The 26,578-nt window shown below is 37.4% G+C and overlaps 1 protein-coding gene, 2 non-coding genes and 1 pseudogene across 3 annotated transcripts; 2 read left to right on the plus strand and 2 right to left on the minus strand.

Annotated features, from left to right (window-relative positions):
• The first annotated feature begins 7,614 nt into the window (after positions 1–7,614).
• Positions 7,615–7,687, plus strand: TRNAF-GAA (transfer RNA phenylalanine (anticodon GAA)). Its single transcript has one exon. It is a non-coding gene; the product is annotated as a tRNA-Phe (tRNA).
• A 1,588-nt stretch (positions 7,688–9,275) lies between these two features.
• LOC149425585 (5S ribosomal RNA) lies at positions 9,276–9,401 on the minus strand (annotated as a pseudogene).
• A 5,203-nt stretch (positions 9,402–14,604) lies between these two features.
• Positions 14,605–14,723, plus strand: LOC149425586 (5S ribosomal RNA). Its single transcript, XR_016305713.1, has one exon. It is a non-coding gene; the product is annotated as a 5S ribosomal RNA (ribosomal RNA).
• Positions 14,724–14,806: 83 nt separating this feature from the next.
• LOC149425587 (pancreatic lipase-related protein 2-like) lies at positions 14,807–20,710 on the minus strand. The gene is made up of 6 exons (XM_089651188.1): positions 20,652–20,710; positions 19,494–19,566; positions 19,242–19,381; positions 17,036–17,281; positions 15,873–16,212; positions 14,807–14,958 (listed from the first exon to the last, which is right to left on the minus strand). Exons 1-6 carry the CDS (start codon positions 20,698–20,700, stop codon positions 14,904–14,906), a joined length of 903 nt encoding a protein of 300 aa, XP_089507314.1. The 5' UTR covers positions 20,701–20,710; the 3' UTR covers positions 14,807–14,903.
• Positions 20,711–26,578: the final 5,868 nt, after the last annotated feature.

Raw genomic sequence — 26,578 nt, forward strand, 5'->3', positions numbered from 1 at the left:
TACTTGTTTGAATATGATAATGTTATTTCAATAAACGCCCGGGTTGCCGGCAATTTTTAAAAAAGAAAAACGAAGACGCAGATAGCGAGTATTTAGAAATATAAAGTCTTGTTAGATTAGTCATCGAACTACGGTAGTGGATAGTCGTGCTCTGTGTTTGACGAATTGCCTACCTGCTGTCGCGGACTTCGTTCAGATAAGAAATTATTGTTACATTTTTGTTTTCTATTATTTGTTTGTTATATTTAGGTTTTGATAAATTAGTGTGTACAGTCAATCAAATAGACTGTATTATTTTATTTTTTTGTTAATTAATTAATTATAAATATGGAGGAAGATGAAAATCGCCCTCCTGACCCCGAGTCCATATTTAATATTGGAGATGAGTATGAATCGGATGTTTCTATAATACTCCCTTCCAGAAAACGAAGACCATCGCTCTGTCTTAATGTACCATCCAAAATTAAACCTTCGCAATCCGATGAAACCTCAAACCCTAAGGAAAGTCGTAAGGATACCATATTATCAGAATCTAAAAATACTGATCTAAGTTATTCCCCATCTTCCTCGGCTCCATTCATTGTCAATGTCCAAAGTACTGAACAAGGAAAAATCATTCATCCTCTGGATTTCGGGAAATTCATTTTTAGTTCAAAAAACAGTAACCTTGGCATAGTTAACGGATCTATTAAGCCGGAAGGCCGCTATAAGTTATCCCTAGAATTTAAATCCGCAAACTTTGCAAATGAATTTGTCCAAAAAATAGATACGCTTTCACACCACAAATTTAAATCTTATATTCCAACTTACAACCTTACTAGAATGGGCCGAGTGAGAGGTATACCAACCGATCTCTCAGAATCTGAAATTGTTGATGCACTTAATGATTCTCAAGTGACCCCCAAGGTTTTAAAAGCACGTAGATTAAATTACAAAGATACATCTAATGGAACCACTACATGGAAACCCTCACAATCGGTTGTTATTACTTTTGAAGGCCAAACTTTGCCATCTCGGGTATTTATTTATTACAACGCACTCCCTGTGGAAGTATATAAATTCCCGACGATCCAGTGTTTTAACTGCTGCCGTTTCGGACACTCAAAACCCATATGTCGTTCCCCTCCACGTTGTTTTCATTGCGGAGAAGACCACCCCTTTGATCTTTGCCAAAAATCATCGAATGATCCACGTTGCATTAACTGCAAGGGAAATCATACAGCGGTTAGTGTGGCCTGTCCAGAATTGACCAGACAAAGGAATATTAAACAATCAATGGCTTCAGACAACATTTCATATTTCCAGGCATCAAAATTATTCCCACCTGCAATAAAATCGTTTGCTGAGGTAACATCTACCTCAATTCCTAGCAATCTATCTTACTCTAAATCTCCTCCATCATCTTCTCACAGGGAAACAATTTTTATACCTCAAAAACCAAAACCAAAATTTATTGCTTCTATTGATAAAAATCAACATAATGATATTTTGTTTAACCCAAATGGGAATTATAAATCTCAGACACTCAATGGGAGTGCTTTAAATAGTTCCCAATCTTCCACTAATTTAGGGAAAGTGGTGAATGAAAATTCTGCTTTCATTCAGACTTTAATTACCCTCTTAATTTCTATTCTTTCAAACAACAATAATATACCGTCCAACGCTGCCGATTGCATTAAATCATTATTATCCTGTCTTCCTAATGTCTCAGAAACTGAACAGAATTCTTCAGTGGAATATCAGAAGTCTAATCTGTAATAAATTTGAACTTGTAAAATTACTCGATGAACATGAAATTTCAGTTGCCGCTATTTCTGAAACGTGGTTTAAACCCTCGTATCTATTTAAGATTTCTGGATATAATTGTCTTAGACATGATAGACTGGATGGTAAAGGTGGCGCTGCCTTAATCATCCACGACTCTATCCCTTTCAAACCAATCATGTTTCATACTCTCTCCAACAATTTTCAGATAGTAGCAGCTGTTGTATGTGATATTACAATACTATCAATATATGTCCCTCCCTCCACTATTTTTGATGAAAACGAATGGTCATCATTTATGTCTCAGATCCGTCCCCCGTATATGTTACTGGGCGACTTTAACGCTCATTCTACCTCTTGGGGTAGTGAATTAACGAATCGTTCTGGCCGTAATCTTTTAGATTTTATTGATTTCCATAATTTATGTATTTTAAACGACGGATCTCCAACCCGATTCACCCCCCCTCAACAAAGGAAAAGTGTTGTTGATTTATCTCTCTGTTCATCTTCGGTGATACGTAAATGTTCTTGGAACATACTTAAAGACCCCCTTTCCAGTGATCATTTCCCTATTATAATCCTCTTTCACTATCTAACCACCTCGCATTCCTTTACAATTAACAATAATTTTAAATTTAAAACGAAAGATGCGAACTGGAGATTTTTTTCTTCGGTATTAGACTCTCTTGTTCACTCTGTAAAATCTTCTCTTGGGAACATCAGAACACAATGTGAATTATTTCCTAGTATAGTTATAAAAGCAGCAGAAAAATCCATTCCAAAGCGTAAAGTTAACATTAAAACTAAACATTCGACTCCGTGGTGGGACGAAGAATGCACTCGTGCTGTTAACTCTAGAAAAGAAGCAGTTTCCATTTACCGCAAATGCATGTCTTTTGAAAATTTCTTATCAGTGAAACGCGTCCAATCAGAAACTAAACGTATTTTGAAAAATAAAAAGCGGTCTGGATGGCGAAAATTTTGTGAAAACTTGTCTCCTGAAACTCCCCAGTCATCTGTTTGGACTAATTTAAAAAAATTCGGTTCGTCATATGCTCCGGAGCGTACCAAACATATTCCGGAGGAAATTATTATGGGTTTTGCTGATAAGATTGCCCCTCCTTCAGTTGCCAGATGTGAAGAAATGCCCTCTTTTATTTCATATCCATCTCACTCTAACTGGCTAGACTCTCCTTTCTTAGTTAGTGAACTAAAACGAGTAATCAAATCTCTTTCTGACTCTTCTCCGGGTCCTGATGGAATATTATATAGCTTCTTTAAAGTATTCTCCGACATGTCGGTTGAATATTTCTTATCCTTAATTAATAACATGTTTGAAACAGGATTTATTCCGGATGTCTGGAAAGTTCAAAAAATCCTCCCGGTTTTAAAACCAGGGAAAAATCCGTCCGAAGTTTCATCCTATCGTCCTATTGCTCTTTCGTCGTGTTTAATTAAAGTAGTGGAACATTTGATAAAGAACAGATTAGAATGGTTTGTTGAAAATCACAGTATTATCCCTCCTAATCAATACGGCTTTCGTAAAAAGAAATCTACTATGGATAATTTAAGTTTGTTAACAACAGATATCCGTATTTCTCAATCCCTTAACTCTTGTACATTGGCCACATTTCTAGATCTTTCTTCAGCTTACGACGATGTATTAATTGATGTTTTGAAGGAAAAATTAATTAAAATAAAAATCCCCATAAAATTAGTTCAATTTATTATCAACTTGCTAACAGACAGAACCATTATTATCCACTCTTCCTCAAACATATTGAAGCGCAAACTTTGGAAAGGGCTACCCCAGGGGTCTGTAATCAGTCCATTATTATTTAATATTTATATGAGTGATTTAGACATTATAATCCCTTCGTCTATTAAGCGACTTTATTTTGCGGACGATTTTCTCATATATTTATTTCACAAAAATTTATCGCATGCTGCGAAGGAATTAAATTTGGCCTTACATAATATTAAAGTTTGGATGTTGACAAATGGAATGAATTTAGCTACCTCTAAAACCAAGGTAGTGGCTTTTACTCGCAAAAGAAAACTGCCTAACTTTACAGTCTCTTTTGATAATTTCCCCATTCAAATCGTTAAGCAAATAAAATTTCTTGGCCTGCTTTTGGACCATAAGCTTTCCTGGCTCCCGCATATTCAGAACGTTTCTGCTAAGTGTGAAAAGGGGCTTAATATGATGCGAGCTGTTTCCAGAGTATGGTGGGGATCCCATCCTACTACTCTTAAACTAATGTATAATTCCCTCGTTCGAAGTCACTTGGATTATGGCACATTTCTTTTCGACCCACTTCCTAAATATCTGGATAAAAAACTTGAAAGAATCCAATCAAAAGGGCTTAGAATGATTATTGGGGCAATGAAATCTTCTCCAATTAATGCTCTTCAGATAGAATGTGTAGATCCTCCCTTGTTTTTGAGAAGACAATACCTCGCGGATAGATATATCTTCAAAGCGTTATCTTTATCGCGTCACCCATTGGAACAGAGTCTCGATCGTTTGTTAAGTAATTTAAATAGCAGAAGGAGGGTAATAGATAGAGATCGATTCCCTCTCTTATTAAAAAGTTTTCTATCATTTAAATATCTGTCTTCTTACCTTCAAAATCTACAAGATGATCCAATCCTTCCTATTTACAGTACCCCGTTTAATGCTATTAATTTTATCCCAAACGTAATAATTTCTGACTTCCGGACGAACATTTTATCATCAGCTAATAACTTTCAAAATGTTGAAGAACATTTTAAAAACTTTATATTTTCAAAGTTTCCTGGATTTTCCCTCATATACACAGATGGTTCCAAATCCGACCACAAAGAATGTGGCGCATCGGTATATATTCCTGAATTCAATGTTAATCTGTCTTATAAATTGCCTAAAGAAATTTCCATATTTACTGCAGAATGCTTCGCAATTGAACAAGCTTTAATTCAAATCCAACTCCTCAATATTCGTCGAGCCTTAGTGTGTACTGACTCTCTAAGTGCAGTATTAAAAATTTCCTCTAATATTGTTCGATGTCCAGAAGACTATGTTATTTGTAATATTAAAAAAATCCTCGATTCTTTAAACGAATCTATGTTTGAGACAATACTGGTTTGGGTGCCTGGCCATCTAGGAATTGAGGGTAACGAGAAAGCTGATTCTCTCGCTAAACTTGGAACTGTATCTGGTTCTATTCCTTTAGATTTTAAAATTCCTGTCTCTGACGTCTTCTCTATTCTTAAATCCAACATGTCTCGTTCCTGGGAAGAAAATTGGACAGTCACGAAAACTCAAACTGGATCTTTCTATGCTGGAATACAAAATCATATTCCAAGTAAACCCTGGTTCCACGGCAAAAAAAAGTCCAAAAGATTTATTTCCTGTATCTCGAGAATGAGAATTGGCCACTGCTCTATTGCAACTCATTTGTTTAAAATTCGGGTGCTCGAAAGTTCATTATGCCAGTGTGGTGTGGAGGATGAGACTCTTGACCATGTCTTCTTCAATTGTAAAAACCATTCTTCTTTCAAAGGCATGTATCGATTGCTTATTAAAATCACCCACCAGTCTCCCCTTAGTATTCCATATTTGCTGTCTCTCAACAACTCTCGCGTATATTCTATTCTTTATAAGTTTATAGATTTGAATGACTTTAATATATGATATGTCCAGTCCCCTTATAGATAATTCACATCAGTTTAACCATATATCTTAACCCAATCGGCACAAAGCACTCTCTTTAGGGTGAATTGCCTAATACAAAAAAAAAAAAAAAGTCTTGTTATTTGGATTCGATGTTAATCACAGTATTAGTATTTGTACTTTTTATATTTTTTTTGTAGCTATACTATTTGTTCTACATAATATTTATATCAATGTATCCTGATATACTTACACACTGTAAACCAAATGTCAGTTTCCCTGTAAAAGCCGAATGGGGCGTTAATAAATAACAAATATTTTAATTTGCATAGCGGAGGAAATTTAAATGAATAAATAAACAAATCTAAACACTTGTGAACTGTTTTCAGTTACGCACATTGGCCCTGTGCATCTTGGGTACATGCCTGGTAGCCGAAGACAGCGTCGCCTTAAGTTGGACTAAAGGAAGCTTCAACGATGTCTTTGATAATAGCCTCAAACCTGCTTTAATTCCTGCTCCATATGCAAGCAATATTCCTGCTCCATTTATGAACAATATTGCTGTTCCATTTGCAAGCAATCTTCCAGCTCCATATGCAAGCAGCATTCCTGTTCCAGTTGCTAGCAATTTTCCTGTTCCATTTGCAAGTAATCTTCCTTCTCCATTCGCAAGCACCATTTCTGTTCCATATGCAAACACTATTCCTGCTCCATTTGCAAGCAATATTCCCGGTACATTTGTGGGTAACTTCAATCCAAGCATTTGTAAAAGCAACGTTCTTCCTGAGTTTGGAGGTCACAAATTTCATTGCGTCTTTGGAAGTAATTCCAGCCCGGTGTAAGTTTCTTTTTCCTATGAATTTTATTTGTTGTTTCATAATTTTATTACATCCCGTTCCAAATTACTTATTCGCGTATTCACAAATGATAACTTCTACTCAACGATTTTTAAGAAAATATGTTACACATTTTCCAAAATCGATTAATACAGCGAAATAGATTAACAAAAGTGGACAAATCAATAAAGTTGTTTTTTTCAATCAGAGCACTCACTTAGCTCAATTAAAAGTCACGAACCGCCACTGAACATAATTACCAGGACGTGAAATGAATACCAAAAAATAATAAAGCCTAAATCTAGGCACGCAAAAAAATTTAATCTACAAAGAAACCATAAATATCATAAGTAATTTATGTACCAACATCTAAAAAAAAAATACCAACCCTTTCGAAAAATCACCATTAAAACATTATTATAGTTCTGCTTTTTGTTCTAGGTGCTCCAGATATCCCGATGAATTCACAATCCCAGTCGCACAAGATCCACCGGTAAAGATTTACCTATTCAACTTTTAAAACAACTGCAACAAGTCAAACAATGACTTTTACTTAAACCACCCATAGACTAAATACAATACATCAATGGGTACACCCAATACACTTGACTTCATAATTTTTCTTTTGGATAGGTATCACCAAGAGCTTAAGTACCTCTTTTGGTCTCATACTGCTGTTGAAACCTTATTATACGTTATTTTTTTATGGTCTCTGCAAACAGTTATACACTAATGTATTACAGAGAAGATTACAAATTAAGAACACATAAACTAACTAACTAACCATCAAGCCGTTTCCCCGCAGGGGAACCGGCTTGATGGTTAGTGTTAACCGCCAAACAACTTGGTCTTGGCACACACTCCTTGCCTCATTCACATTTATACATCGTCTCACACATACTCTTATATTATTCTGAGTCTACATGGCCCGACTCGAGTATCTGATTCACTTGATCGTGCCATGTCTTCCTATGGCGTCCCCGACTTCTGCTACCATGTAAGCGTCCCTCTCTTAATCTTACTCATTACGCTTACAGCAGCCTTGCACTCTTTAGAACCCATAAAGGAATAGTAAAAGAGAAATGGTAAAAAAGTATAAACAGGTAGTAACAATAGTAAATAGTAGTTTTCTTCAATATGCAAATAAGATGTGCGTATTGAAGAAATAAAAAACTAAAGACAACAAAATAAAATGAACACCCAAGAGGTGACATTATTGAGTTATGTTACGAGTATGTTGGTACAACTAGAGAAGGTTGATAGGAAATAGACTAAGTAAAAGAGGTGAAAAATGTAACAAGCAGTAATTGTTGAATGAAACACTAGTATATATTGAATAATTTCGCGGGTAATAGATAAGCCGCCATAGCTCAGTGGTCAGAGCTGTCGACCGAAAATCGAAGGGACACGGGTTCGAGTCCCGTTGGCGTCATGTATCTTTTATCAGGAGATTTTTCAATGTGGATGAGTGTTTCAGGCGAACAATTATTGCTTGTAAAAATAATTGTTACCCTTTGTGCTATAAAAAGATAATGGGGGATGTTTTTCCTACATATTTTGTGACATGCGTTGATGCAAGATAGTTGCTAAACTGCCTGTAAGTGACGTTAAAAATGTCAATAGTCAATCCAGAATCGCTCTGTTGATTGCCGCGTTTAATAGGCAGAAGTCCTCGCTTTCGGAGCATACAAAGTACATGGGATCTCGCACGATAAATGATATATCGATATAATGATGTCATTTTTCTATTGTTGCAGGTGAAATACGGAATTAACCCATTCTTACATATTGACAAGGTTTCCCCGCCGCCAACACATAACCATTTATTACTGAAAGACAACAGTCCGTCCTCGCCTTTGGGATTAACCCTTCAATTTGCAGAATAGTGCTCTCTTCTCAGAATTCCAAATAAATTAAGATGATTTTATTATATTCTGATTTTAAAATATCCCCTGTTATTATAACATTACATACCTTAATAGAATTTATTTTATATTAATTACTATCCATTATCATAAACACCTCATACCTCGATTTATGTCAGGTCTTGTACAAACCTAGTATTCATTAGAATATTGCTACACTAGTAGATATTTCTTTTAATTATGTATTGACTCACTGCACTTCTATTAACATCTTGCAATAATATTTTTGTGTACACATTACTTGTTCTCTAATTTATTACAAACATTCTCCTGTGTGCTTATATTGATGTATAACTCTATTGTAAAAGTCATTTTATGGCGTTTAAATAAATAAATTATATCCAGTATTGATTGGTGCTTTCGGAAATGCAACGGTTTGTGTTAATTAATAAATATAATATCCTTTATCACAATACATTTCATTTATTGCTTTTCGTATTAGTGGCGCAAAAGTCTTCACTTGATTTCCTCAAGCAGTAACCAATTTGCTTTAAAAAAAATGGTATTAATTGTATAAAAAATATAATTGTTAGAACACAACAGTTATTCAGCGTTATTGAGGAGTGCAGCGCTCTATGGTATGTCAAAGTTTATTCTGATTTTGTTTATTTCAGAAATGTCAAAGTCGTGATGACTTATGACGCCATTTGCAAAAAATAGGTTTTCTGCCGATGGGTGATGAATATTGCGCCACCTTTATAATATGTGGTAACCATTGATGTATTTAGTCTATGGTGGTAACCCTTAGAATAAATCCACCAACTGAATTATCCCAATTTCCTTGCGTTTACATAATACATTATAACTAGACGGTATTTGCTAGATTTTGAAAATGATAAAAAAACCTATTTCAGCCATAACAACATCAATAATGTCGTATTTTTTCAACCTTAACATTCTAGCTCACTGAAAAGTCACGGACCACCCCTGGGACAGAACGCATTTTGTCGTGAGCTGGGAAAAAAACTTACAAAATGCCAGTGTATTTTGAAAAGCCTAAGTAAATACAAAGTTTGAGTTAACTAACTTAACAAAATCACACGATTTCAATAAAATGAATTATTTGGTAAAAGTGCACGTCGTGCCACTGAAAGATTTCAACGGCACGCGGTGTTCCCAAGCGGTCACCCATCCAAGTACTGACCGCGCCCAATGTTGCTTATCTTCGGTGATCGGCGTTCGGACAAGAACCTGTGTGTTCAACATGGTATAGTCGTTGGCAAACACTAACAAATACTTTTTTTACAATATCGACGAAGCTAAAGTAGGCACTTTGGGTACATGAAGATTTTTGTCTAGGACCAACCTGCTGTCTGTACATTTTTTCACCCTTCTCCAGTCTTAGGGCCCGTTCCCACTTCCGTTTTCAAATCGGGGGCGGGTCCCGTTTTCAAAACGGATGCCCTAGTGGCTGTAGTGGATGTATGGAGCTGTTCACACTTGTCCGACACGATTTGAAAACGGATCCGACATTTTTTGTCGGATGGCTCGCCTACGCAGCGCGTCCGTTTTCAAATCGTGTCGGAACACGCTCGCTCATAGTGTTGTATGGAGCTGTTCACACTTGTCGTCTACTCGTTCCGGCAGAGTCCCCTCTCACACCCCGACCCCTCCCCGCCCGCTCCCAGTCGCAAGGAAGCAAGCACGCTTCGCAGTTGTATTTGATTATTTTGTTGTAAATAAATTAAAACTATAATAATGGGTAAGGAAATAAATCCCGAAAATTTAATCCCACTGGTTGAAGAAAGAGTTGTGCTGTGGGATAAAACGACAGAAGGCTATAAAAATAATTCATTAAAATTATCGGCTTGGCGAGAAGTTTGCTGTATATTCATGCCGGATTTTGATAAATTAGAAGAAAAACAAAGAAAAGATTTTGGTAAGTACCTACTTTTATTAAAAATTGTTATTTTTTTGTTTTTATTTTGTGTGTGTAGCTGCTGCTTGCCAAGATACAGATCCTATTGGAGAAACGAAATAGTCGGCGAATTCTGATCGTATATTATTTGCAGTAGGACCACCACGAGTAATGTGTGTTTGTGTACGCATCGGATGCTCCACTGGGGTTGCAGACTGGATATCTTCAAAATTAAGACCGTTCCTTTCTCTTACAAAATTGTGTAATGCTGTACAAGCTTTTATTATTTTGATAGCTGTTTCTGGGTCGACATCCAATGGTCGATGTAGTATTCTCCACTTATTGGCTAACATACCAAAAGCACATTCAACATACCTCCTGGCTCGACTTAAACGATAATTAAAAATTTTCTTCTTGTCATCCAAATGAGTGCCTCCGAAAGGTCGCAATAAATTTTTTGACAACGGGAAAGCTTCATCGCCAATAAGTACGAAGGGCAAATCTTTTTCCATATTATCATGAAGAGGTCTAGGCTTTGGTATATTCAAACTACCGTCATCCAATTTCTGCCAGAAAGTAGTCTCCTTGAATATCGAGGAATCACACTCTTTTCCATATGAACCAATGCTCACGTAGGTAAATCGGTATTCCGAATCAACTACGGCAAGTAAAATGAAGAAAAATTAATGTTTGTAGTTATAATACATAGAGCCACTATTTTTTGGTTTCACAACTCTTATGTGCTTCCCATCAACCGCTCCGAGACAATGAGGAAAATTTGTTTTTATTTCAAAACCTTTTGCGATGTCCTCCCATTTACTTTCAGTATCAGGCAACATTATGAACTCTTTGCCTATCGTGTCCCAGATAATGCTACTCATTTCATTAATAATTTTGCTAATGGTTGACACACCAACTCTGTAGTTAAAATGTAGTTCTTTGTAGGAACATCCCGATGCTAAATATCTGTAAAATAAAAATAACAAGAAATGTACACAGCCGTATATTAGGTGCAACACAAGTTAAAACTACTTTTATTTATTGCAGGTAAATTACTTTCCGCTAAGTGGAATAATTAACGAGATGGATGGATGAGAGCACACAGAGACGAAAAAAATGTTAAATCTGGAGCAGCGGCAAAATTCAAAAGGCCTTATAAGGAACAAATGAACTTTTTGCAAAAAACTATTAATCTTAAAACTACCCATGAATCTGTTTCAAAACGTCACAGCACTAATGATTCGGGTTACAACCCATATAATCTTGAAGGAAGTTCTGATGGGTCTGCACCGAGAAAGCAAGACTCTCTACCAAGTTCTTCTAAAAATAAGAAAATGAACGTAGATGAAAAAATGTCTCAGTTTTTGGACAACAGGCTAGGTGTGAAAGAAGAACATCCAATGCTTTCTTATTTTAAAGGGGTTCTACCGGCCGTAACATCATTCGATGTTGATGAAACTTTAGAGCTTCAAGCAGGCGTGTTATCGTTAATTCAAAAAATTAAGCAGAAACGTGAAGATAAATTCTACTCACCACATTATGTATGGAACACGCAACCAAGAAATCACGGATATATACAAAACCCAACCATCGAACAACCGTCTTCTACACCTTCTGAGTGTCAATATCAATTGAATTGTCAACCGAACGAGCCGCCTGCGGGATCTGCATATTATGCACGGAAACAAACCACAAATCAACCGACTGCATCACCTACTCATTCTGTATTGTCTCAACTATCTAATAACACCAGTCAAGATAGTACGGATTTAAATTTTGATGAATTTAACTAAAGACTTTTAACTAATTGCAGGGTTAGAAGACCCCAGTGGCGGTCCGTGAGTTTACAGTGAGCTAGAGTGATAAGATTGAAAAATACGACATTATTGAGTTGTTGTAGCTGAAAATGATCAGATTAAAAATAAAAATTTTCGTAATAAGATTTTTTATACCTACACACATTTTGGTTGAAAACAAAACTATACATTCAGTTAAAACAACATCAATAATGTCGTATTTTTTATCTTAGCAATCTAACTCGCTGAAAACTCACGGACCGCCACTGGAAGAACCAGTAGTCAACATAATAGAATAATTTATTTTTAATTAAATAAAAACAAAACACTTGGTGTACACAACTTTTTTGTATAAAAATTATCAACTTGTTTCAAAATTTATTTTTTATTTTTTAAAGTTTACTTAGTTTTATATTTCTTTATTTTAAAGCTTAAATGAGCTGCACGTTGCACGGAACGTACGTGTAATAAACACATATTTAAAAATATTTGAGTTGTTATTGTTTTCTTACCTTAAAAATATCGATAGCCTTTCTTCAGGACAGATGCACTCTCTCAATTTTGTATTTTGATATGTTAAGCTCTCTGAAACTCGTTCCAGTAGATGGTTAAAGGAAGTGATAGACATTCTAAAATAATTAAAGAACTTTAGTTCATCACTTCTCAACTCACCAATTAACACTTGGAAAGTTCCTACAGAAAATCTTTCTGCTATGATTGGGTGAACCCAAAATTTTCTTTTCACTTTTTTCCTTCTTTTTAATAAGTACCACATGACAACAAGAGCTTCATCGTCGTCCATTGCGCACGATCGTCTACTGAAGAATGAGCAAATAAAATGTTTTGGTTGAATCGACAATTATTTTTTTTCGTAGAGTATGGTCCGTTTTTAAAACGGTAGTGTGAACAGGGCCATTGGCCATCCGTTTTTAAAACGGATGGCCAATGGCTCTGTTCACACTTCCGTTTTAAAAACGGATCCGTTTTAAAAACGGACCATACTCTACGAAAAAAAATAATTGTCGATTCAACCATGTTAAACATTCAAACATGTTATTTGCTCATTCTTCAGTAGACGATCGTGCGCAATGGACGACGATGAAGCTCTTGTTGTCATGTGGTACTTATTAAAAAGAAGGAAAAAAGTGAAAAGAAAATTTTGGGTACACCCAATCATAGCTGAATGATTTTCTGTGGGAATTTTCCAAGTGTTAATTGGTGAGTTGAGAAGTGATGAACTAAAGTTCTTTAATTATTTTAGAATAATAATGATTGGATTATTTATATAGCGCCGTTTTCACCGTGAGAAAATCACCTCAAGGGCGATCTATCACTTCCTTGATCACTTCTTCCTATCAATTATCATGACGGCCGGCATAGTCCAGTGGTAACGCATTGGACTGCCATTCCGAAGGTCGCGGGTTCGAACCCGGCGTGCGCAAATAAATTTTATTTGATTAATTTGTGTTATTTCACAATTAATTAATTAAAATAATATATAGTATATTTGCGGCACGTTCCAGAGTGGAAGATACTACCAGTATCGCCCTGGTGTAAGACCACCATTCAGAATTGAAACGTTGCTCCAAATGGCTTTAGCCGTGTTTAGTGACTAGATCTGAATAGCCAGGTACTTCCCCACCTTCCTCTTTCCCTTCCCCACTTACCTTCAGCCTCACAACATCCCCCAATTGGGGATGCCATAGTCTCACTGGCTCCAGACGGGAGCAGTTGGGACTCTTGTGAGGTATTCACTATAAAAAAAAAAAAAATCTACTGGAATGAGTTTCAGAGAGCTTAACATATCAAAATACAAAATTGAGAGAGTGCATTTGTCCTGAAGAAAGACTATTGATATTTTAAAGTAAGAAAACAATAACAACTCAAATATTTTTTATTATGTGTTTATTAAACTAATACGCTCTTCCGTGCATCTCATTAAAGCTTTAAAATTTAAAAAAAGTAAACTTTAAAAAATTAAAATATAAATTTTGATTCACAAAAGTTGAATAAATAAAAAAAAACAAGTGTTTTGTTTTTATTTAGTTAAAAATAAAATATTACTATACTCTTTCTTCGACCAGTGGTATTAAATTTTCGGGATTTATTTCGTTATCCATTATTGTAGTTTTGATTTATTTACTTAACAAAATAACCAAATACAAGCACGCAGCGTGCCTGCTTCCTTGCGACTGGGAGCGGGCGGGGAGGGGTCGGGGTGTGGCGGGGACTCTGCCGGAACGACTGGACGACAAGTGTGAACAGCTCCATACAACACTATGAGCGAGCGTGTTCCGACACGATTTGAAAACGGACGCGCTGCGTAGGCGAGCCATCCGACAAAAAATGTCGGATCCGTTTTCAAATCGTGTCGGACAAGTGTAAACAGCTCCATACATCCACTACAGCCACTAGGGCATCCGTTTTTAAAACGGGACCCGCCTCCGTTTTTAAAACGGAAGTGGGAACGGGCCCTTACAAATAAAACATCTGAACCAATAATTCATAAATTCAAGTGGTCTTTCAAGTGCCATCGCTTGCATTATTTTTGAACTGTCTGATGAAATTTCAAAGATGAGCTTTATTTTCATAAACATAGATGGCAATAGACACAACAAGAATGATGTTATATTGTTATTATTAACATAATTATAAGAAACATGTTCGAAGAGGAAATTGTTTTCTTTCCATACGTAAATAAGACAGGCTACTTTAGTTTAAAAGTCGATACTATATTTATATTATATAAGTTCTTTCTTTCAAACATTTCGCCAACGACCATACCATGTTGAACACACCGGTTCTCGTCCGATCATCGAAGTTAAGCAACATCGGGCGCGGTCAGTACTTTGATGGGTGACCGCTTGGGAACACCGCGTGCCGTTGGCCTCCTTTCATCTTAGATTTTTGTTATAGTCCACTTTTTTGACTTGAAAATGTTGTTGAAAATAAATATACGAACTATTGAGTTATTGACGATTAATTATTTTTATTTGCAACATTTATTTTTCGGACAAGAATATAATAGACAAACAAGTAAATCAATTTGTGTATAAATAAATATATTCTTCATCCTTGATAGAACGGCTTCTCGGCATTGGTCGTCAAGTAGTAAACCCCGGAACTGGAAGAAATCATAATATTTTTTATTTTATTTATGTCCTCATTTTAAATTTTGTTATTGTACTGAGTGTTTCTTTAGAGAGACAGATTTGGTTTTTACGTTTTCTATTGAAAGAGAATTCAGGTACCTGAAAATTGTACAGCATAAGTGATTTCCTATTACTTGAGGAAATCACTTCTACTTTTGGTATTTTAAAAATATTTTTTTCAGTCTAGTCTTAAGAGAGAGAGGCAAGAAAGAGAGAGAGAGTAGAGAGATTTTCGTGCCGGAAGCCGATCTGGCTTAGAGGTTTTCGAAATGGAAATAATGAATTTCTTGATTATAGGAACATAGGTAATGCTGCCTGACCGTGTCACCATATTGAAAAAAATCCCCAATTCCTCATATATATATGTGCACAATATAACACAAAATTTCATGGCAATAAAACTTCAGAAATATCGAACGGAAGTAACGCGTACAATCATAAATGAATACACGAGTATGAGATGTATCGGGAGCATCTCCCACCCTTATCATATATGTTCCTCTTCGCCTACTCATTAGTTTTAAGTCATGATAAACTCCAATCTGCAGCTTTACCATACGAAAATTATTTTAGCTTAGCCTTAATAAACCTCATTTAGATAGGTATTTTTATTATATACAGGTGTCAAAGTGCGCTAACTTCCAACGTTTCAAGATATTTTTAAGGTTTAAAAGTTGAATTGTTTGTACGGGATTCTTCTATGGAAAAATATTTTTGAATGAGAAAATAAACAGTAATTTCGATAAAGTTATTTATCATTTTTACTTCTACCATCATGTAAAACCACCTCCCGAAGTTAGCGCACTTTACTTTATGTATAAGCTGTCTGTTTCGTATAAATAAATAACATAAAATGAAGTGAAGACAAAACATGAAGATGACTTACATGGTTTTTGCTGGTCCAGTCCCGCCCATGTAGGATGTGCTAATATTGGAGCAGCTTAAGCTAACAATCTCGTCATAGTTGCTGCACTTTTGTGCCACGAATCCCCCATTGGAGCCGATAGAGTCCTCGAAGAACTGCACGGCCCTGATGTGGTCGCAGTTATCGTTGCCGTTACACCCGGGGTTGTTGGTTCCTCCGTTGGGGTAGAAGTCGGCTGTACCGGTGGGGAGGATTAGGGCGTGGTAGTGCGTGTTGGTGTGGATAATCTCCACATATTTCCCATCTCCTGCATTTATCTTGTCTGGAGAATCCTCCCAGAATTTCTTGGATGGATCAAGACCTGCAAAGAAAAGCTCATTTCTAGAACGGTTTATAAGCGGATTGTTGAAATTTTCAATTTATTTGATGATAGTAGATTAACTTTTTGCTGTTGATATAAATTGCGGAAACTTTTATACTTTACTAGTTGAGTTGCCTGGGAAGAGTGATTTGAAATCTAATACAGACAGTCACATATATTATTTTGTCAAGTAAATTGAAAGACGTTTCCACCAGGGGCATGTAAAGAGTTTTAAAAGTCACACTACTCTGTCTTGACCACATACTTACTTACGTTAAGAATTATCTAATATATTATCGTCTCATACAGACTCTTCGGTTATTTTAACTTTGTACATGATCCGACCAAAGAATTTAAATGGTTAGAATAATGACGCAACTCACAGGTGTGGTTTTTTTTTAAATTTTATTTGGTACATCATGCCGTTTTATGCACCGAAACCTGAAGATGACATCACAGATACATTGATGATGGCGATTTTTGCAGTTTTCAGCCGCATTTTGGTACATCTCGACGGGTATAGCGGTATATACCGGTCACATTTTTACTTATTTTCTATCTTGCTGAACAATAATTACAATCAGCTGAAATGATCGATATCAATTGAAACGTCATAACAATATCTACGATGGATGTGACTTGCGCATGTATTCTATGTCAAATGCATAAAATATCCGACAACAGCGAAAACAGATAAAAGGTGGCCTACATAAAATTAAGTCTATATAAAATGCGGTCTACATAGAATGCGGTCTGTGGCAGAACAACGTTTGCCCGGGCCCACTAGTGAATTTATAAAAAATAACATGTTCCATTTATTAACCAGTAACGTAATCGACTTGGCCCAGCTTGCAGCTCCTTCCAATCCAGCCGGTCACGTGGCAGCCCAGACTGTGCCCGATGATATGGATTTGGGAGAAGGGGAGACCGAGAGTGGATAACCAGTCCAGGAAGGAGGCCACGTATTTGCCCACCAAGGGGGCGTTGGCAACCACGTCCACCTCTTCGCCCCCCGTGCCGGCCGTCCAGTCTACGAGCACCACGTTAAAGTCCCCAATGGCCAGGAAAGCTGGAATAGAAAATCACGCTGAACACGGAAAACTGGAATAGTAAATCACGATATACACTCTATGGGTTAGGAAAGCTAGAATAGTAAATCACGTTTAACACTCCGCATAGTCAGGAAAACTAGAAGTTGAATCAAGTACTCCACCGGCTATGTAGGCTTAAAAAGTAGGTACGTACACTGAAAAAAATGAGTTAGATAAAGTGTTAAGCTAATTGAAGTTGTGTAACCATCGCCTAAACTTGCGATGCCTAAACTCGCTAGCGGTCCGCGATGACGAGTTGTTTATTTACGACGCAGTTGTCAGTTCGCCACAGTCCGCACTTGAATTGACGTTTGTTGCTAGTGATAATGGCAAACAACACCGTGGAGGATTATTTAATTTCTTGGAATCTGGAAGCTTACATAGAAACATTTAAAGGTGAGTTTTTTGTTCATTTTTTTATTGATCTAGAATTTAGATCATGGAACTATGATACATTTTACGATAATATCCATTCTTTTTGATTTAGAAACTGGCACCTTCATTATTCACGACTCAAGTACGCAATAGATTTAGTAGATTTGTATTTATTATGTACCTAGTTTGAAGAGTGCGTGTGGACGCTACAACCAGATTATGTCAGGAGTCATGACACAGGTTACAGAGAGTGGTATATAAAAAAAATAATAATTGGATGACTTGTATAGCGCTGTTTTTGTGCAAAATCACCTCAAGGGCACCTTTATTTCTTTGTTCGTTTCTGCCAGTATTATTTTGTATTGAACGAATGTTGTTTGAAACTGCAGTATTTTCTAAGTTACAGTTTTACCCTAGCCAGAAACTAGAACCAACCAAACTAGCTTTTAAATCGTACCGATGGATGGTCAATCATAGCAGGTTATGTTTAATTTTAATAAATGTGTATTGCAATTATTAATTCGGACATATCATTTTGAACATTGAATTCTATTTATTTTTTTGGGAGGGATATGTTTTTTTAAATACAGGGTGTACCCATTGTTTATGTTTACATTGGAATTTTTCATATAAATTAAATAATTTCACTTGTTGCCGATATAGTTACCCGAATAGACCAACAAAAATGGAGATGGACAGGTAATATGATCCGAGACCCACAAGAGAAATGGTGTAAAAATGTCACTGACTGGTATCCCAGAGATGGCAAGAGAAGTAGAGGACGTCAACACATGAGATGGGAAGACGACCTAAAACTCACGGCTGGACATCAATGGAGAAGAGTAGCGCGTGACAGGTCCCAATGGAAATTGTTCGAGGAGGCCTATGCCAAGAGGCAAACTGAGCTTCGGGATATATTATAACAAACAAAATATTTCTAATATTAATGTACCTAACAGAAGTTCAGAATAAAAGGCTTATTATTATTATATTATATAAATAATTTCACTATTAAAACTATTTTATCTCCGCTTGATTCATGATATAGGGTGTTCGGTATCTGCTGTTGTATATACATTTTGTAATGAATATTTTTCATTCCTTTGAAAAATATTTTTTTATTTTCTTATTTGAAAATTTTTGTATTTTCTCGTCGTTTTTTTCTTTATTTCAGAACAAGCCATAGACTCAAAAACACTCCTGATAATATCTGAAGATGATATTAAAGAATTAATTCCGACTGTAGGGCACCGGGCACTGTTTACAGCACACATTAATGCGCTCAGGGATGTTATTAATCCACCTATCATAAGTGTAAGTTTTTAAATTTTAATTCATCATTACTGCTTTTTAAATTACTGATAATTACTGAAAATTTAGTAAATAGTACCTAAACATTTTTTTCAGTGTAAAAACCACTGTGTTTAAATACTCCAAGGAAAACTGGATAATTAAAACTAATTTATGATGTTATATTATTAGGGTCATTTAAGTTTTGTCTTTTAAAGGATATAAATACAAAAAATCCTGGCATTTTAATGATGAAAATATAATAATAATTACCTTCAACTAAACTGTCAGATTTAGACTGTTTTGTCCATCCATGAGAAAAGACCTTTAAAGGTTTATCCAGCTGGAAGTTTGAGTCGGTTAAGTTCTGAACATCTCCATTTTGTAAAACTTGGGGTAGGTTGGGATTATTTCTGAAGAAACGAAAAAAACACTTATTTAAAAAATGAAATACATGATACAAAAAAAATCACAAAAAAGTTTCACTAATAATTACTAAACTACGATTTCCTACTAAAGCCTTACCTGGTATATAGGTTGAGAATAACGTCAGTCTCCGCAACAAATCTGCCCTGAACAGGTTCAGGAATTGCAATAGCTAGAAAACACAACACATTGATGAGTTTATCGTTAATACTGTTCTGACGATGGAAGGGTACTTTTGAAACCGGTCGGTTGCTGTCTGTAGAACTACGTTCAAATGTACCCAATTAAAGTGGTTTAAAATAAATTAACGTACATCCCGTAATTAAGGCTCTGCCATAAGCGTTCAACAAGAAGATAAAGATCACTGAAGATGAATTGAATGGGACATATGTAAATATGAATGGTAGAGGAAGCGCTCTTATATTAAAATAAATGTAATTAGTAAGGAGTAAGCGACTGCTGATCAAAATTCAATCTCTTAACATCTGAGATTCATATGCGATGTGAAATAGGAGAACCACTGTAAATTTAATCATTCCTAGCACGTGAAATACTAGAACGACTATGAATTTAATCATTCGTGTAGCATGTGAAATAACAGAACCAGTGTGAATTTAATCATTTGTTTTAGCATGTGAAATAAAGGAACCACCGCGAATTTAATCATTCCTACAGTATGTGAAATAACAGAACCATTTTGAATTTATTCTTACTTGTAGCATTTGAAATAGCAGAACCACTTTGAATTTATTCATTCCTATGGCATGTGAAATAACAGAACCATTTTGAATTTATTCTTACTTGTAGCATTTGAAATAGCAGAACCACTTTGAATTTATTCATTCCTATGGCATGTGAAATAACAGAACCATTTTGAATTTATTCTTACTTGTAGCATTTGAAATAGCAGAACCACTTTGAATTTATTCATTCCTATGGCATGTGAAATAACAGACCGGGTGTGTTTGACAGTTTTCGGAGAATACTTTGCGTTTTTTTTCTTTCGAGGGAATTTTACAAAATTATTTTTAACTCTGCATCTGAATAAGAACACATCGAAAAACTAATTTTACTGACGTTAATAACTTTTTATATATAATACATTTCATAAAAATAAAAATTAAGAGACGACTTCATTATTCAGGGTTTAAAAAACTAGACAAATAGGCATCTATTTTTATTATTGATTTTTTAGTATATTTTTATTTAAAATTGTTAATCTATATTTAAAGAGGCATCAACATTCCACAAACTTACCGACGGTCAACACTCCGAAGAGAACAACAATAATTGTCACGGCTTTCATCTTGAAATGTTTTCAGTGAACTGATGATGAGTGACAGAAAAAACCTTGTTTTATATGTGGTCAATTAATCTGATTTACTGATAACGCCTACGTTTATCATAAAATCTCGAGGTAACAGATAAACAATGTTAAAGTATGTGATAGATTATATCTTTGACATAATCATTTTTAATAATGGATTGGAACTTCCAAAATATTCAATATTCCGGAACTTTTTATCTTTAAACAAAATTTCCCACAGGCATAATATTATGTATTAATGATAATAATCTATCATTATTATAAATCAACAAGGAAAATCCAAGTTTTTTTACAAAAATACATCCAAAAGCCCAGCTACACTACTCGCGAAGTTGATCGAAGTTGACCGAATACGATAGTGTGGGCACGAACTTCAGTTCGTTTCGGGCAACTTCGCTTCGCTTCGCCCGACTTCCGATTGTTGTCGGTAAATGCGCCCGAGTCAAAGGACTCGAGTGAAGGAAGCGTTACTCGCGAAGTTGCACGAGTGTGTGGGCACGCACTTTGAACTTCGGCTAACTTTGTCGAGGACTTCGTCGAAGCGTCGAAGCGAGTAGTGTAGCTGACACTTAACAAGCGCCAAATTCCAAACGGGCAGGACCGACATTTATTTTGTGCATTGAATATTGTAATGCTGATTGAATGCTGTGGAAATAAGATCCCTGAGGCGTATGTGTGCTAAAACCATGTACGTTCGTTTGAGAAATGCGGTGATTCGCAAATAATGCATGTCTGATCGTAATGAGTTAGATTAAGAAAGGGACGCTTAGATGGTTTGGTGAAGGAGTGTAAGGAGAATATATGACGTGAATGTGAATGGTAGAAGAAGTGGGGGACGCCCGAAGAAGCCATGTAAAGAGTCAGAATAACAGAAACGTACTTATTGGACGATGTATGAATATGAATGATCGATGACCGAGTCGTTTGGTGGTCTGTCCTCTCTGCTTACATCTGCAGAGAAACGGTGTGTTGGTTGTGTAAAAATCAATTCATACTTTTTACAATCCTTCGGAAGCGAAGAACTCAGTACCTGTTTAGGTACAGCGACTGTTCGTGGTCTAACCATTGGGAGTTCAACATTAAAGCCATTTAAAAAAAGGATGAAAAAAAAACAGCTTTTTGTAAGTAGTTTCTCTTCTTCATCGAATATATATAGTTACGTTATTAACTGCAGATCTAGAAAACCATTTCGAAAATAATAAGCACAATTATTTGTTTATGAAGTTTAAAAGTATTCTTAAATACATATCAATGAGTGCCTACTACACTGTCGACAAATAATACATCCATTGAATAATGTATTTGTGGCTTGGTAATATGTATGATACGTAGCATTGAATAAAGTATTTTTAAATGGGAAAATAACAGTTAACACAGTTAAAATCGGTGCACTAAAACAGATGTCATAGGATCTTCCCAAACCTGCCTCGCCCGAGCGGAGTGCATCCTTAACACACCTCACCCGATGGACCAGGGCACCTCTGCTACATCTATGGCAGAGGTGTTGGCTATCCAATAAATGGTTCCCGGGGCGGCGGTACCCACACTCGCCTCTCCAATTTGTACTAACGAGGATGACATATTTTTGTAGATTTTAAATTGTATTTTTTTATTTATTTAACCCCACTCAAAATCCATCCAAAATATTATATCTAAATATGTATCTAGACTTATTTTTCCTTAAATGTGTTTTCCTTTTTTTCATCTCTTTTTTTTCTTTCTGTTTCTTATTGCTTATGTTTTATTACAACTATTATATTTTGTTTTACAACATGCTATTTTTCTACATCTTAATATTGTTAGTAATGTTGTATATTTTATTTTGTGTTTATTTAATTACTTTTTGTTTTACAACATTCTAATTGTGTACACATAACATTGTAATTTAAAGCATTATGACTACCATAATACGGGTATGAGCCTAGTATGGTGGTTGTAAAGAACACAAAAAATCACTTAAATTTTATGAATAAAGAAACACTAAAATAATTATGGATTGTACCGAAAGGCACAGCATTTTGAGTATTCCACTGAATGCGCTTTACGCACACATGTACCGTTTGTGTAAAATAAGTCAACATTTGAATATGTATATAAATCTCGAATGCCTTGTTTTCCAACGGAGTTACCTAAATATAAAGATAATAGATACATTATCATTAAACGTGTGACATTATCGTCCATGAGTAATGAAATAATAACATGGAATTTATATAGCGCAGTTTAGTGTCATTTAACTTCAAGTGCGTTTTACTATAGTAAACTTAAAAACTGTAATTTAGTTTTAGCGGTCATGTTCTTAAAATTATTCCTACAGTGTGCCTTACCCAATACAGATTTAATAGTGTTTTATACAAAGTGATGACAAAACAATAACAGAAGGACAGGACAAAACAAGAACATTAAAACTAAAACATAAGATAAAACAGGAGACAGTTTGTGCTCAGAAATGAGAATCTTTTGAGCAGAAATTTTAAAAAGGTATAACAAGGAGGCAACCCAAATCAAAAAATTACCGGAAGTTTTAGAATATGGCTAATTATATAATATTGAAAAGAAGTTAAGATTAATGAATGATAAGATTTTTTAAATAATTTTATTTTTAAAGCCCGTTTAAATTCCGCCAAATTCTGGAGATTAGTAAGAGCTGAGGGAAGTCTATTCCAGATGAGCGGGTCTTTTGCACGAAAAGAGCGACCACAGTAAACGGCTTGATTTGACCTAGAAAGTTCGATTAGACGATTACTAACATCTTTATCTGCTGACCTTAGAGTAAGCTGCCTATTGCTAAAGATGTGTCGGAGACATAGTTCCGGTATACAGGCTGGCGCCATTCCTTACAATGCTTTACTCTTCCAAAACCATAATATAATACATATTTTGTGTTCCTTATCGATGCCTGGAATCCATTATGAGAGAGCTTGCTCTTTCGCCCTTTTCATTTGCGTTTCGCGCGTATTTATTCCCTATATTTGCCCTTTTTCTCCACTTGCCACACTTTCTCTTCCTACTGGCAACACTGTAGTGACGCGCATTTCAGGTCACGTGATGTTTTTGTTCATATGACCCCGTTTTTTCGCGCCTTAAGTACGTTTCGTGTTTGTGCTGTGCTTAAAAACCAACTTTAAGTGCATAAATCATAGTTTATTACCTAGCCTTTATAAATATACTGTTTACGAGAAATTAACTCATAGTTTTATCGTGTTTATCAGTGTTTTGTCGTCTTTTAATTGTGATTGTTGCGCAAATGAGTGACATCGAAAATAATGACGGCAACAGCGACCAAACGCAAGATTCCCGGAAGCGCCGACGCGAGGATTCGGACTCCGATTCCTCGTCCAGTCAGAGGGGTTACAGACACCTGGACACGCGAGTTGAACGACTGACGCAACAGGTGTCCACTCTGACGGACGCCCTAATGGGCAGTCGCGTAGAACTCGAGGAATATCCGGGGAGAGAAGACCCCGCTGAAGGTACACGGCGGGAAGGATCGGGGTTCATAGAACTACCCGCCAGCCTAGCCGCCCAGAAGAACATTCTGGAGTTTGGAAACCCGAGCACCGTGGTGAAAGAGGCACCGATCCCGAAAGCGGACGCGAGAAGAGTGGGAGTTATTTCGGCTCTTCAGCATTTTAACTCGGAGGAATGGTCGCGGGTTCGCTACGCCGAAACCCAAAAGGCTTACACCGCCACGCCTGCCTTTGTAGAGCTGGAGGTGAATGAAGAGCTGAAGAGGCTCGACAAGAACAGCTCTTTTGCACCAGCCCTGGATCGTTCCCTGGGAGCTCTCTCGAATGCCATCTTATCACAAACGGAGGCAGTAAAAGGGAATATGCAGACGCTAGTAAACTGGGCAGCCGATCCCGGCACCTGCTTGACCCCTTCGACCCTGTTCGAGAAAATCCAGGAGATGTTCGCCAAGGAATCCTCATACAGTAGGATCACGGACGACGTCCTACAAATTGTATGTGGAAGGTGAACTGAGTGTCTCCAATGTAGGCGAAAGGCCCTGTTGGAGGGAATAACAGACCCCTTTACCAGGGAAGGCCTCGCCAGGATCCCACCGAGCTCCAGTCACCTCTTTAATAAAGAGGAACTTGCGGCCTATATCTTGGCAAACGGGGGACGAGACAAGGTTGTCAGTGTCGCACCTTCGTCCTATACCCCCCGTTAACCACTACCCTCTACCTCACAAATGGCAAGGCCGGTGAGGGAAGCTCCACCCTCACTCCCTAGAAAGCCCTTTCGACCCGCTCCTAGGCCAGAGAAAGATAGGACACATCGCCAGCCCACCAAGAAGCAAGAGCCCTCTCGCAAGGCGACTAGCGATCGGGGTAGGACGCGATGGAGGTGACTGGAGGCCAGAGCCCTTCTGGGGAGGACGCCTGAAGGCATATTGGGAGGTGTGGAGGGAGTTGGGGGCTTCACCACTAATCCTGAACATCCTGGAAGGAGCAAGGATTCACTTTGTGTCCAAACCTCCTCTGGCTCTCCCGTCGGCCGAGCTCAGGCAGAATTTCAGGACAAAGTCGTCTTCAGACATGACCGCGCACATCGAAATGATGAAAGCGTCAAAGATTCTGGAGGCAGCAGACGACTCTCCGAGCTTCCTGTCAGGTATGTTCCTTACCTCCAAATCAGACCACACCTTCAGACCCATCTTCAACTTGAAGGCCTTGAACGTCTTCATAGATTCAAAGCCCTTCAAAATTTTCAGCCATTTTCGAGTTCCGGAATTCCTCCAACCCGACGATTGGATGATAAAAGTAGACCTCTCCCAGGCTTATTTCCACGTGCCGATCGCAAGATCACACCGGAAATTCCTGCGCCTCGTCTACAATGGAGAACTCCTTCAGATGACGTGTCTGCCCTTCAGCCTGTCATCAGCGCCAAGGATCTTCTCGCTGCTCTCAAACTGGGTAGCGGAGCTGCTAAGAAGGAAGGGACTGAGGACAGTAGTTTACCTAGACGACTTCTTAGTAGCAAACCAGTGCAGAGAACACCTGGCCCGCCAAGTCGTTACTATAGTGCACACACTTCAACAACTAGGTTGGTGCATAAACGTGGAGAAATGCATCCTGACGCCCACGCAAAAGTTGGATTTCCTGGGCATAACATGGGACACGAGAGCAGACCAAAAGTCTCTCTCCGACCGCAAGTGCTCTGGTCTACGCCAAGCCTTACAGGTTCCCTTGGAAGTCAGCAGTTGCTCTCCCAGGCAGGCTCTAGGTCTCCTGGGAAGACTCAACTTTGCAAATTTCGTGATCCCTCGTGGTCGCTTGCATTGCCGCAGACTGCAGAGGTTCAGCCGCCACATACAGCATTTGAAACCGTCTCGGCCGGTTGCTCTGTCCACCGCAGCACTGCAGGACATACAGTGGTGGCTAGGGGCCATCGGAAGCACGAGCCCAATTCAACCCCTCTCATTCCATCACTTCCTGACGACAGATGCAGCGGACACAGGATGGGGAGGAAAACTAGACGACACCACAGTTGCGGGTCATTGGACGGGGGAGCAGGTACTATGGCACTCAAACCGGAAGGAAGCATTCGCCGTGTTAGCGGTCATCAAAGACCAAGCTCATCTCCTGGCAGGGACAAATGTCTTACTACAGACGGACAACAAGACAGTTGTGGCTAACGTCAACAAGGAAGGGGGCACAAAATCCTTTGCCCTTCTAGAAACAACGCGGGAGTTACTAGATTTCGTAGACCAGATAGAGATATCTCTGACAGCCCAATACATTCCAGGAAGATACAACGGAATTGCGGACCGTCTCTCTCGGGGCGCACAGCTCCCAGAGTGGCACCTACTAAGTCCGTTGACGGAAAAGATATTTGGAAAATAGGGTTGCCC

This window comes from Hesperophylax consimilis, chromosome 3, assembly GCF_061612785.1.
Source record: "Hesperophylax consimilis isolate HC1 chromosome 3, BYU_Hcon_1.0, whole genome shotgun sequence".
NCBI classification, from domain to species: Eukaryota; Metazoa; Arthropoda; class Insecta; order Trichoptera; family Limnephilidae; genus Hesperophylax; species Hesperophylax consimilis.

Bases quoted from the DNA above. Each gene is read 5' to 3' on its own strand.
- LOC149425587 (XM_089651188.1), bottom strand. From the start codon at position 20,700: ATGAAAGCCGTGACAATTATTGTTGTTCTCTTCGGAGTGTTGACCGTC. The intron at 17,282-19,241 runs GTAATTATTATT...TTTCTATTCCAG, and splicing joins ATCTGACAGTTTAGTTGAAG to CTTTCCTGGCCATTGGGGAC. The intron at 14,959-15,872 runs GTAAGTCATCTT...GATTTCTTCCAG, and splicing joins ACTGGACCAGCAAAAACCAT to TTCCGGGGTTTACTACTTGA.